At 42.0% G+C, this 14,271-nt stretch overlaps 1 protein-coding gene across 2 annotated transcripts in view; it reads left to right on the top strand.

Annotated features, from left to right (window-relative positions):
- The first annotated feature begins 516 nt into the window (after positions 1-516).
- The window catches only part of zcchc14 (zinc finger, CCHC domain containing 14), a 24,857-nt gene continuing 11,102 nt past the window's right edge, over positions 517-14,271 (top strand). The window contains exons 1-2 of one of the 2 annotated variants that reach the window (XM_047802701.1): positions 517-1,741; positions 10,116-10,242. In XM_047802701.1, the coding sequence (XP_047658657.1) occupies positions 1,085-1,741; positions 10,116-10,242 (784 nt within the window). In that variant the 5' untranslated portion in view covers positions 517-1,084. The remainder of the gene's footprint in view (positions 1,742-10,115; positions 10,243-14,271) is intronic. The other variant, XM_047802700.1, reaches the window with a different exon arrangement.

Below are 14,271 nucleotides of genomic sequence, written 5' to 3' on the forward strand. Positions count from 1 at the left end.
AAAATTATAATAATATAGACTAATATAGAGTGTATATAATAATATATACTCTATATGTAAATAGTACTGTTCAATATCATTATTATTATAATTTAATTATGATATATTATTTATATTGTTTAGTTGCAATGTGTTAAACTGTTTGTTTACTATATTATACTTTATACACACTCTACAATATAATATATATACTAACCCTACAAATATATATATATATATATATATATACTCTATGATATAATAAATAATACTATATGTGTAAATAGTACTGTTTAATATTATGTACGTTGTTTATTTGTTTGTTTGTTTGTTTGTTTTTTGTATACCTTTAAGACTTTTTTTTACATGTATAGGCCATTGATGTATTATATTTCATATTTGAGGTATGAATTTACTCTAATCCATGGCTAAAAAAGCCTTACACACCCAATAGAAAGCTGAGCAGTTGCTCGAGGGGCGTTTTTAACCAATCAGAACCGCGGCCTGGCTTTACTGACAGGCAGAGTGACTAATAGAAACGGAGTGGGCGGAGCTTATGTGCCAGAGTTTAGGCTTGGAGAGAGACGTTGCTGCCTTTCAGTCGACTTCCCGACGGGATAAAAAACACCAAGGAGCAAAAATCTCACTTCATTCTTATCGTTTTGGACCAGAATCTAACAGAAAAGGAGAAAAATGAGTGTGAAGTGTAGATTTCAGCCCTGGATAAAGCGTTACGAGGTGGATTTTGTGGCCTGTTTTGCTCCCATAGTGTTGATGGGTTTGTTTATCGGTTCGGGTCCAAAAGTGAGCGGACGGTTTGGAGGAAAAAGTGCGATTTGAGAGGCAGTAAAACCCGGACTGGATTCTCCGGATCGTCAGAGTGTCAGTAGCTGGTGTACAGAGCCGATTGTTAACAAACTGACACACTGACACACTTCTTTTCCTCCTGTCTTCTTTCCACTGCTTCACTTTTTTTCCCTTCACTTTCACCAGGTGTAAAATAATGCAACTGTTTGTGCACAAACTAAAGAGGAAACGATGCTGCGGTTCTCCATCGTCAGCAGTGTCGAGATGCTGAACCTGAGAAGTTCCTAAAGGTTGATGAATGACTTTGGTGGATTCGGTTCTCCCGGAGTTTCTTTCCAAAACGAGGTTGAAAATGGTGGAGAATAGGTGTAGCCTTACGAGAGAAGAGGTGTACCGTTGGTTCTCGGGCTTGAGCTCGGCTCAGAGGGCCGAGTTCCTTTGCGGACTCTTGGATCTCTGCGTTCCGGTGGAGTTGCGCTTTCTCGGGTCCTGCTTGGAGGACTTGGCTCGTAAGGACTACCACTCTTTGAGAGACGCCGAGATCAAAGCCAACAACCCGGCCGACCTGGCGCTCCTGGCCAACATGACGGATGAGGTGGTACGCAGCAAGCTCCTCGTCTCGCTCGCCCTACTCGGCTCAGACAACCGGGCTGCGGCGGGCGTGCTTTTCCGGACACTTACGCACGTCGAAGCCATCATCCACGATTACGGGCTGCGTCTGAGTGATGGCCGGACCGGCGAGCAGTTCCTCCTGCTCTTCACCATGGCCGCTAATCACCCGGCCTTCAGCTTCCACCAGAAGCAGGTGCTGAGACAGCTGCTAGCACAGATCCAGGAGATCCTGCAGTCCACCGGCTCTGACCCGGCACATGGAGGAAATACCGGATCGCCTGCTGTTCCTACTTCGATGCCTACGTACATCAGTGCACCTGCACACTTTACCTGCTGCACCAAGGTAGCCGAGCTGCCGGAACACGCCACACTGCTGCATGTGTCTGATCACGTCACCAAACTGTGCTGGATTCCAACAGGAATTCCCTGTTTATTGGATTTATCCCAAATAATCTGGGATCCACCACAGTTTGGTCGTCGTTCTCCAGCTCTAACCGCGGTAGATCGGATGTTTAGTCGTACTTTGAGGTACATCTCGAGGTGCTTCTCAGATCGATTTCTAAGCCGAGATGCAATTTTATCATCTTCCTTCTTCTTGAGGTTTGATTATTTTTTCCTTTCTGACCATCGAGGTGAGGAATAAACCCCTCAGTGTCATGCTGTTACAGGAGCATCATCAACTTAAGCATGGTAACTTTACGCAAGAGGATCTGTTCTATCCCATGTGTATTGTGTATTTTTATTCTTATCCTTATAGAATCCACGAAAAGCGTCTCACGTGTTCAGACGAGTCTTTTAAAGCATCAGCGTCAGGTTTGAATTTGAATTTTAATCCCGTGACTTGCACTTAATGCTAGATCCATGACTAAGTTCTGCCCGAGTCACCCAAGCGCTTTATTCCTCCTGGAGCCCGTGTCATTATTTAACCACCGACGACAACACAAAACATCACGCAAGTCACTTGTCCCGATCTGACCCCAGCTGTGCGTCGCGCCGAAACCACACACTGTCTGCCTTTGAGTTTTAGTTACAGGATTCGATTATTCGATCCAGCTGGAGTCTGAAAAGCCTCGAGTCCGTCACTGACGTAGGAGACGCACGCAGTCAGACGTGTGGAATTTCTGCTTAATGTCTCGGAGAGAAACGGGTTAGGGCTTTCCAAACATAACATCTTCTAATGAATGAAACCTGGAGGAGATTAGCTAAGAGCGGGTGTGTGTTTATCTGTCTAAAGTTTCAGCGTTACAAATCAACCCGAGGTTTGTAGAAAAACCTCTCGCTTATGAGACGCCGAAACGTCACGTGCGTCAGTTACGATAAAAAACAAACTACAGATTCTGACAGTCTTCAGGCATCAGATACGTTCAGATTGTTGAGTTTTTGGACACTATGATGAACACTTACCTCTTAACTGCTCTGTCATGTGTAGTCGTAGGAGAACAAGTGACGCTTAACATGCTGAAGGTGAGCATTTTATCCCACAGCAATTTAGCAGTAATGACATTTTCTCTAAATTAAACACACACACACACACACACACACACACACACACACACACACACACACACTTTAACCGCTTAATGCCGCAGAACGTCCTGAAAGCGTGTGAGAACTTAAAGTTATACTGTGTGTACAGTTATAAAGCACTAAAACTGGAGACTCCTTCCGTAAGTCTCTCTTTACAGACAGCATCTCAGCATCTTCACAGCCTCGTGATTGACAGCAGCCTAAAGCCTAAAGCACTCGTGACCACGGAAGCGCCGGAGAAAACGAGTAAAGACAGATCCGTGTCCGTGTGGCATGAGCCAGATGTTTCACATGGATTTCATTTTTACATCCAATCCAGTTCACGAAGAGTTCGTTTGTCTTGGAATCTTTTACTCTCACCACTCGGCTTGGGAACCGTGCCAAATTTTCCCGATTTGAATTGTAATATAAAATATATAAATCAAGACCCACCAGCTAATGTTTATAAATTTTATAGACTAAAAATTTTGGGGGTAGATTTTAAAGCTCTGTATTTTTCATCTGACCATCTCGTTTCACTGACCCCGCCCCTCATTAATATTCATAACTTAGACCCCAATCTTCATTAATATTCATGGGCACTGTTTTTTTTTTATCTGACATTAGATTATGACAGTAACACATTAAACAGTACGCGAGGAGACGCCGCCGTACATGGTGCTGTAGCTTTGGGGGTGTGGCCTGTTGTAGGTTTCATGCACGTAAACCTTCGTCTTCTAATTGTCCTGCATTAACTCGCCATTGCTGCAACTTCGACGTTAATAAATAATATCATCTTACTTTTATCCAGTTAGTACTGAGTGTGAAGGAAAAACAACAACCAAGTAATTAAAGATAAATCACGAGATAATAAAAGAGGCGAATAATAAAAAGGTTCTAAATGAAGAAGAAAATCATCGCATTTAAACTAATTTTGCAGCTTTGTGTGTTTTAGCGATTTTTTTTTAAATTTATTTTAGATTTGGAAGTTCCACACTGCTTCTATTTCATCTGAAGTGTGTGTGTGTGTGTGTGTGTGTGTGTGTGTGAGAGAGAGAGAGAGAGAGAGAGAGAGAGAGAGAGAGAGAGATGAGAGTTGAGCTTTCAGCAGTGGATCTGAGGTCATTTTGCCCGAGAGCTGCGTTTGCAAATCAGAGGCAGCGTAAAGGTCCCGTTATGCCAATCATGTCTGTAACATAAAACCAGAGTTTGTCAGGACACACACACACACACACACACACACACACACACACAGAGCGTCTAAATGTTTGTGTGCACATATATATGTGTGTGTGTATGTGTGGGAGGGGAAAGTACCGGCTGCAGGCGGAGAAAAGACGGCTGTATTTAGGGTTTTGTTGGCTTTGGCTTGTGTGGCGTTGGGCTCAGCACATTTCTGTCGGCTGAAGTCAGCTCTGCGTGACACACACTCTGCTCTGATTCACCGGGGAAGTCAGACAAGAGACAACATAAACACAAACACACACACGCACACACACACACACACACGCACATGGGTCGGCTGAATCTCACATCCCTGACGGTATCCTGAACTCTCTGTACAGTGCTGTTTTTTTCTGAGGTTCCTCTGGTTCTTCTCATGTGAACACAGCTGGGTTTCATTAACTTCCTGCAGAACGCTGAGAGAGAAAATCATTTACAGTCTCCATGTTTAGCCTCACTGTAGTGTTCACTGAGTGATGTTCTGTCTCGTCACCTCACATCACATCTTCACATCTTCTGTAGAACAAATGAACTCGGGGTTTGTGTTTGGGTTTCATGATGGTTACTGATACTGTAATGACTTACTACATCGGTGTCAAGCTAATCAATCAGGAATGTCACAAACATCACACTTAGCTGTGTTTAGGTATGTGGCTTCAGGACAGGAACTGTGATCTGATTGGTTACTGTGGCATCAGGGCGGGACTGTGATCTGATTGGTTACTGTGGCATCAGGGCGGGACTGTGATCTGATTGGTTACTGTGGCATCAGGACAGGAACTGTGATCTGATTGGTTACTGTGGCATCAGGACAGGAACTGATCTGATTGGTTACTGTGGCATCAGGGCGGGACTGTGATCTGATTGGTTACTGTGGCATCAGGACAGGAACTGTGATCTGATTGGTTACTGTGGCATCAGGACAGGAACTGTGATCTGATTGGTTACTGTGGCATCAGGACAGGAACTGTGATCTGATTGGTTACTGTGGCATCAGGACAGGAACTGTGATCTGATTGGTTACTGTGGCATCAGGACAGGAACTGTGATCTGATTGGTTACTATGGCATCAGGGCGGGACTGTGATCTGATTGGTTTCAATTGTGTTATGGCCAGAAACTTAATCCTGTTTAGTTACAGTGGCTTTTTGGACTAGAACTAATGACTGTTTGGTCACGTGGCCTTAGGGACAAAAACTGTGTTCTGATTGGTTACAGTGACTCTATGGGCAGAAGCTGTGTTCTGATTGGTTACAGTGACTCTATGGGCAGAAGCTGTGTTCTGATTGGTTACAGTGACTCTATGGGCAGAAGCTGTGTTCTGATTGGTTACAGTGACTCTATGGGCAGAAGCTGTGTTCTGATTGGTTACAGTGACTCTATGGGCAGAAGCTGTGTTCTGATTGGTTACAGTGACTCTATGGGCAGAAGCTGTGTTCTGATTGGTTACAGTGACTCTATGGGCAGAAGCTGTGTTCTGATTGGTTACAGTGACTCTATGGGCAGAAACTAGGTCCTGTTTAATTACAGTGGCTTTTTGAACAGTGTTTGATGATCTAAATCATTTCTGTTGTGTCATGTTTCTTTAAACTGGGGTTGTTTTTTTACACAGGGGTTATACTTTTTTACACTGGGGTTATACTTTTTTACACAGGGGTTATACTTTTTTACACTGGGGTTATACTTTTTTACACAGGGGTTATACTTTTTTACACAGGGGTTATACTTTTTTACACTGGGGTTATACTTTTTTACACAGGGGTTATACTTTTTTACACAGGGGTTATACTTTTTTACACTGGGGTTATACTTTTTTACACAGGGGTTATACTTTTTTACACAGGGGTTGTTTTTACACAGGGGTTGTTTTTACACAGGGGCTGTTTTTACACAGGGGTTATACTTTTTTACACAGGGGTTGTTTTTACACAGGGGCTGTTTTTACACAGGGGTTGTTTTTACACAGGGGTTATACTTTTTTACACAGGGGTTGTTTTTACATGGGTTGTTTTTACACAGGGGTTATATTTTTTTACACAGGGGTTGTTTTTACACAGGGGTTGTTTTTACACAGGGGCTGTTTTTACACAGGGGTTGTTTTTACACAGGGGTTATACTTTTTTACACAGGGGTTGTTTTTACACGGGTTGTTTTTACACAGGGGTTATACTTTTTTACACAGGGGTTGTTTTTACACAGGGGCTGTTTTTACACAGGGGTTGTTTTTACACAGGGGTTATACTTTTTTACACTGGGGTTATACTTTTTTACACTGGGGTTATATTTTTTTACACAGGGGTTATACTTTTTTACACTGGGGTTATACTTTTTTACACAGGGGTTATACTTTTTTACACTGGGGTTATACTTTTTTACACAGGGGTTATACTTTTTTACACAGGGGTTATACTTTTTTACACAGGGGTTGATTTTACACTGGGGTTGTTTTTACACAGGGGTTGTTTTTACACAGGGGTTGTTTTTACACAGGGGTTATACTTTTTTACACAGGGGTTATACTTTTTTACACTGGGGTTATACTTTTTTACACAGGGGTTATACTTTTTTACACAGGGGTTGATTTTACACTGGGGTTGTTTTTACACAGGGGTTGTTTTTACACAGGGGTTGTTTTTACACAGGGGTTATACTTTTTTACACTGGGGTTATACTTTTTTACACAGGGGTTATACTTTTTTACACAGGGGTTGTTTTTACACAGGGGTTGTTTTTACACAGGGGTTATACTTTTTTACACAGGGGTTGTTTTTACATGGGTTGTTTTTACACAGGGGTTATACTTTTTTACACAGGGGTTGTTTTTACACAGGGGCTGTTTTTACACAGGGGTTGTTTTTACACAGGGGTTATACTTTTTTACACAGGGGTTGTTTTTACACGGGTTGTTTTTACACAGGGGTTGTTTTTACACAGGGGTTATACTTTTTTACACAGGGGTTGTTTTTACACAGGGGCTGTTTTTACACAGGGGTTGTTTTTACACAGGGGTTATACTTTTTTACACTGGGGTTATATTTTTTTACACAGGGGTTATACTTTTTTACACTGGGGTTATACTTTTTTACACTGGGGTTATACTTTTTTACACTGGGGTTATATTTTTTTACACAGGGGTTATACTTTTTTACACTGGGGTTATACTTTTTTACACTGGGGTTATACTTTTTTACACAGGGGTTATACTTTTTTACACAGGGGTTGTTTTTACACAGGGGTTGTTTTTACACAGGGGTTGTTTTTACACAGGGGTTGTTTTTACACAGGGGTTATACTTTTTTACACTGGGGTTATACTTTTTTACACTGGGGTTATACTTTTTTACACAGGGGTTATACTTTTTTACACAGGGGTTATACTTTTTTACACAGGGGTTGTTTTTACACAGGGGTTGTTTTTACACAGGGGCTGTTTTTACACAGGGGTTATACTTTTTTACACAGGGGTTGTTTTTACATGGGTTGTTTTTACACAGGGGTTGTTTTTACACAGGGGTTATACTTTTTTACACAGGGGTTGTTTTTACACAGGGGCTGTTTTTACACAGGGGTTGTTTTTACACAGGGGTTATACTTTTTTATACAGGGGTTGTTTTTACACAGGGGTTGTTTTTACACAGGGGTTATACTTTTTTACACAGGGGTTGTTTTTACACAGGGGTTATACTTTTTTACACAGGGGTTGTTTTTACACAGGGGTTATACTTTTTTACACAGGGGTTGTTTTTACACAGGGGTTATACTTTTTTACACAGGGGTTGTTTTTACACAGGGGTTATACTTTTTTACACAGGGGTTGTTTTTACACTGGGGTTTTGTTTACACTGGGGTTGTTTTTTCATAAGCTTTCAGTCTCGTAGTTTCCATCCACACCTGGAGCAAAAAACTCTTTATGTCAAGACGATCTTCATGTGTAAATACATCACTACTGTGGATATTTATATTGTTTGTTAAACTGTTTATTTAAACTGAAAGCTTTAGTCTGACACTCATAGTGATTCCAGCCTGGAGAAACTTGTGTTTCTGTGTGTGTGTGTGTGTGTGTGTGTGTGTGTGTGTGTGTGTGTGTGTGTGTGTGTGTGTGTGTGTGTGTGTGTGTGTGTGTGTGTATGTGTGTGTGTGTGTGTGTGTGTGTGTGTGTGTGTGTGTGTGTGTGTGTATGTGTATGTGTGTGTGTGTGTGAATGAAAAACAGATTCTCAGTGGAGTTTATAACTCACATATGGGACTTTTATGAGTTGTGAGAAACTGATCCCAGATTAGATCTAGTTTCACACTGATGAACAGACTCAACAAGGAGCAACAGGCCTCAGATCAGTTTTTTGGACCAATCAGATTCCAGAGCAGGACGTATAACAGCTGTGTTTACTGGTTTATAATGCTGATCTAAAGCCCTGTTCTGATACTGATCTAATTCTCTTCTGTTTCTGTTTCCGATTTTGATCTGACTCAGAATCAGAGTCACATTTGAATCAGATTTGGTTGCTGTATTATTATCTGTCAGGTTCAGAAGGTTTAGAAGGTTTTGACCAATCAGATGTATTTTATTGCATGTACACAGAAAAAGCACAGAATTACCAGACCAACCGGAGCGAATTTATTACCTCTGAATGATTTACTTGTAAAATAAAACCTCCCTCTCCGCTCGTCCCTCCACCGATTCGGACCGTCTGTGTTCTCCGTGTGCTTTTAATTACAGACACTGCTGACTCCTGCGCCAGAGATAAAACATTTATAGGACTTACTTAACTTACTCACTTCTTGTTCTCCAGGAATTTTTTTAATCGGATCGACTCTAATTTAACCGTTTAGTGTTCAGATATTTTAGAAAGCTTCGTATATTTTATACTTTTATAAACACACGAAAATTATAGAATGATTTAACTTATGAATTGCTTTGATATTTCGTTGGTCAAAAAGGTGTATTATTATTATTATATTGGCTTTGTAAGAAGAACATTCTGTTATGCTACTGGAGTTATTTTTCTTAGCCAACTTTTTATTAATTGCTACTCCTCCTAGGGCTTTCGAGACACGTGCACCAAATTCGGATATGTTGTAGATCCTGGTCTGACGTTTGTTGCTATTACTTTTCTAAGCGATTTGAGTACCGGTACTTCCGGTACCGGGTCTCAAAGTGGCCTTTTTCCCCATAGACTCCCATTATAAACTTTGGAGGTTTATAACTCGGCAAGCTTTCGAACTCTCTACACCAAACTCGACCAGCTCCTTTAGGGTGAGACTCTGTACAAAGGTTTAAATCGGTGTACCGACTGGCCTTTCGGTTGTCCCGCAGCCCCGCCCACAAAATATGCAAAATCAAATAACTTTTTACAACATGGACAAGTGACATATCAAAACACTCAGAACAACGAGGGGAATTTCCTCACGTGTATTCTGATGACGTCACGTGAAAAAAAATAATTAGCACAACATGGAAATGTGACATATCAAAACACTCAGCCCAATGTGGGGAACTTCCTCAAGCGTATTCGGATGACATCACATGCTCGTCTCGAATTACCTCTAAATGTTTTGGCACCCTAGCTTTCTGTCCACTTGCCTCCAAAAGTAACACTAACCCTTATGTCCATTCGCCTCCAAAAAGCACCGGCCTTTGCGAATATTTTGTCAAAGCATCAAACATCAAACATCAAAGTTTGTCGCAACGAACTTTACAAATCTAGTTATATTTTAAAATTAAATACTGCTGTATATTATTGCTAATGCTAATCAGGGATAACGTTTTCTTTGGTTCATGTTTATATATATGGGTCTATATTTTGTGTGTGTGTGTGTGTGTGTGTGTGTGTGTGTGTGTGTGTGTGTGTGAAGCATGGTGCTGGTAGCATCACTCTTACTTCGAGAGTTACTGTTGGCCTCTTGTTTTCTTCCCCAATGCTAATTCTGTAAAAGATTTCTGTTTAAACTCACCTGCAACTTTTTTATTCTCACCTCTTCTTTCTTTTTAGACCGTGCCTCGAGAGGTCATGACAGGCCTCGTGGATGACAGTGTGGGGTCAGAGGTCATGTCCCCGAACCCTGCGCCGACTTGCCAGGAGCTACCCATAAAAACGCATGCTGGGAAACCCGGAAAAGGTGAGCACGGATCCGCAGCACACCTCGGGTCAAAAGCAGGGGAGAAGAGACAGGGAGTGGAGGATAGAACACAGAAGAACATGGGAAGAGCTTCAGGAAAGTCTCGCACGCTATTCTCACATGCCTGAGAAATCCAAAACAAGTCTGAATTTGGCCCGGAGTTGGTCAGCGATCAAGATAAAGCAGCAACCAAGCAAATAAATCAGTCTGATTTCAGTTCTCTTCCACATGTGAAACTGTGGATTAAATAAACAGAGTGCTGCATGAAGAAGCTGATAAGTGTGTGTGTGTGTGTGTGTGTGTGTGTGTGTGTGTGGTTAATTCATTCAGTGTGTAGATCCTGTCCCTGATGATTTTAATGGTTATAATCAAATTAAAGGTGCGGTCTCCGTTGTTTGAGAAATGCTTCAGAAAACTGAGTCGGGCCATCAAACAAAACAAAAACAAAACTAACATGTGACCAATGAGCAGAAAGGGGCGTGTCTTGTCAATCTGGGCGGAGAGAGTGGGTTCAGTACGCATGTGTGACGTTAGCAGAAAGCGGTTTTAACATCGACATGGAGGATAAAAACAAAGAAAGAAAGAGAAGAAAGACTTACGATAAGGACAAGAAGTAGGACGTGTTAATATAGGATCAGCTTTCCAGCGCTGGAGAGAACTGAAGGAGCAGGAAGTCGGCCACATATTCACAGGTTGGAGTTTCCCGAGTCAATAACTCCTGAGCTAAACGCTGTTACTACACAAATAACACCTCTTTTCTATCGTAGTAATGTAGAGAGGCAGCTACAACCGCGTTTTGTGTAGTAACAGCGTTTAGCTCAGGAGTTACTGACTCGGGAAACTCCGACCTGTGAATATGTGGCCGACTTTACTTAAGACGCCGAGGCGCTTTTTTCCTTCTCGATAGGTGAGTAACGTTGGTTTTGCTTTGTTACACAGAACTAATATATGCCTTTGTCCTTTACATCATTATGCTTGTGTGGCATTTTTGCTTGTTTGTTTATCTACAATCGTATTGTTCTTCCCTTCAGCTATGATAAAGACACGTTTCTTTCTGTTAGTCGCCTGGGTTACGTATGTACGTGTGGGCGGAGCTATCGATACAGGGGTGGGACCCGTTTGGGTTAGGGGCGTGTTTGTTTTGGTGATTTTATATGTCGACATTGGCTTTCAAACAACGGAGACCGCACCTTTAAAGTTTGAGTCATGCTAGAGTTTGAATCACTTAGTTTGAATCTAATTAAAGTTTGAATTAAGTTAAAGTATGAATCACATTAGACTAGAATCTTGTTAGAGATATTGTTCCGTATGTCTGCTTCTCCTCGCAGCTACTGATTCACTCTGCTGCTAAAACTTGAGTGTTTAATTTATACGAAACAGTCCGCAATGTTACTACATGTGTATCCATGGCAACCAGTCGTAAATTAAAGACAGGATCGGCGACCGTTGACGCTTGTGAGGTGAATAATCCAGTGTCTCTTAACACTGGTCACTAACTTTACTAGTGCTCCTCAATCAGAACCTCACTGTGTTCAGGAAAAAGAAACGGACTCCGATTCTGAAAGACAAACGCAGCTTCAGGATATTTTTCGAAATCGTTTTGTGGTCTATAATCATGTAATTACACGGGCGGGACGCCTGCATGAAACGGTGCTTGATTCGGGTCCCAGTCTCTGTGTTGTGTCTATACTGGAGCGCTGGAAGGTTTTTAGCTTTTACTCTAAAATCCAGCCTGATTTCTTGTCCGTCTTTTTTCCTGATTTGAACAGATTAAAGTTCTTGCATCGTTCTCGAGGGCTTATTTTGTTTTGTTTTCTCCCCTGTGCAGCGTTACAGTCAGAGCTGCTTCAATAGAACATGAGTTAACTCCTTCTGACCAATCAGAATCCAGCATTTAGCAGCGCTGTGAGATCTTAAAATCTGTTGTTGACTGTTATCTCAATCTCCAATCTCAAAAAACAAGGTGGCAGTCCTGGAATGTGTGTGTGTGTGTGTGTGTGTGTGTGTGTGTGTGTGTGTGTGTGTGTGTGTGTGTGTGTGTGTGAGTGTGTGTGTGGGGGGGGCAGACACATGAGATGTTATGATGACAGGTGTGTGTGTGTGTGTGCGCGCGTGCGGATATGTATGAAGTAATGCAGTTTTTTTTGGATGAAGATGTGACACCATCTCTGCCTCCTTCATCTCCTTCCTGTCCAACACTCTTTTGCATGCTGCACAAAAACTGCTACTAATGTTTATTTAATTTGTGTATGAACACGCATTGTGTGTGTGTGTGTGTGTGTGTGTGAGAGAGAGAGAGAGAGAGAGAGAGAGAGAGAGAGAGAGAGAGAGAGACTAAAGCCAAAGGAACAGCAGAATTCCACACATTAGTTGTCAGGTATGCAGCAGCTGCACGCCTCTGGGTGTGAATACTGGAGTGTGTGTGTGTAGGAGAGAGAGAGAGAGAGAGAGAGAGAGAGAGAGAGAGAGAGAGAGAGAGAGAGAGAGTGTGTGTTGTGTGTGTGTGCGTTTGAATGTCACTGTGTGTGAGAATCTTTGCAAATGTGTGTGTTTTGTGTACGTGTCTGTATGTCTTTGTGAGTGTGTGTTTGTGTGTATTTGGGTCTTTGTGAGTGTGTTTGTGTGTATTTGGGTCTTTGTGAGTGTGTTTGTGTGTATTTGGGTCTTTGTGAGTGTGTGTTTGTGTGTATTTGTGTCTTTGTAAGTGTGTGTTTGTGTGTATTTGTGTGTTTGTGTGTATTTGTGTGTTTGTGTGTATTTGGGTCTTTGAGTGTGTTTGTGTGTATTTGTGTGTTTGTGTGTATTTGTGTGTATTTGGGTCTTTGAGTGTGTTTGTGTGTATTTGTGTGTTTGTGTGTATTTGTGTGTATTTGGGTCTTTGAGTGTGTTTGTGTGTATTTGTGTGTTTGTGTGTATTTGGGTCTTTGAGTGTGTTTGTGTGTATTTGTGTGTTTGTGTGTATTTGTGTGTTTGTGTGTATTTGTGTGTTTGTGTGTTTGTGTGTATTTGTGTGTTTGTGTTTGTGTGTATTTGTGTGTTTGTGTGTATTTGTGTGTTTGTGTTTGTGTGTATTTGTGTGTTTGTGTTTGTGTGTATTTGGGTCTTTTAAAATCTAGTCTGACTTTAATCTGCTTCCAATAAAAACATCCTCATTACATCATCAGTAACTAATGTTAACTTCCTCTAACCCGTGTAGGAGGTGTGGCTTCAGTGAAGGGGGCGGGGCCACAGTATCTGTCAGTCTCAGTGAAGGGGACAGGGCCACGGTATCTATCAGTCTCAGTGAAGGGGCGGGGCCAATGTATCTGTCAGTCTCAGTGAAGGAGGCGGGGCCACTGTATCTGTCAGTCTCAGTGAAGCGGGCGGGGCCACTGTATCTCAGTCTAAGTGAAGGGGTGGGGCCACTGTATCTGTCAGTCTCATTGAAGGGGGCAGAGACATTTAGTCATTGTGTTTCTTGGTGTGTGTGTGTGTGTGTGTGTGTGTGTGTGTGTGTGTGTGTGTGTGTGTGTGTGTGTGTGTGTGTGTGTGAACTCTAGCATCATTTACATTCACTTCTCTGAGATCTCTTTCTCTCAGCTGCCTCACTTTCACTGCTTTATGGTCCACTTTTACTTTCACACACACACACACACACACACACAAACACACACACACACACACACACACACACACACACACACACACACAAACACACACGGAGTGTAATGAGGGGTTGCGTGGGTGTTGAGGGTGGAGCTGGCCATCGACTCGAGGGAAAGCTCTTCCTGTTCTCCAAAACATTCCAGATGGGCTCACACTCGGCCATACACACACACACACACACACACACACACACACACACACACACACACACACACACACACACACACACACAAACACACACACACACAGATTATAAGTATATAATGTTGCTTATGCTGTAGTTATTAGTAATAATGTGACAAGTAAGGAGAAGAAAAGAAAATGAGATCGAGAAAATAGATGAGGAGGAACAGAGAGACTTGACAGAGTGGGAAAGAGATGAAA

Source organism: Tachysurus fulvidraco, chromosome 17 (genome assembly GCF_022655615.1).
Source record: "Tachysurus fulvidraco isolate hzauxx_2018 chromosome 17, HZAU_PFXX_2.0, whole genome shotgun sequence".
NCBI classification, from domain to species: domain Eukaryota; kingdom Metazoa; phylum Chordata; class Actinopteri; order Siluriformes; family Bagridae; genus Tachysurus; species Tachysurus fulvidraco.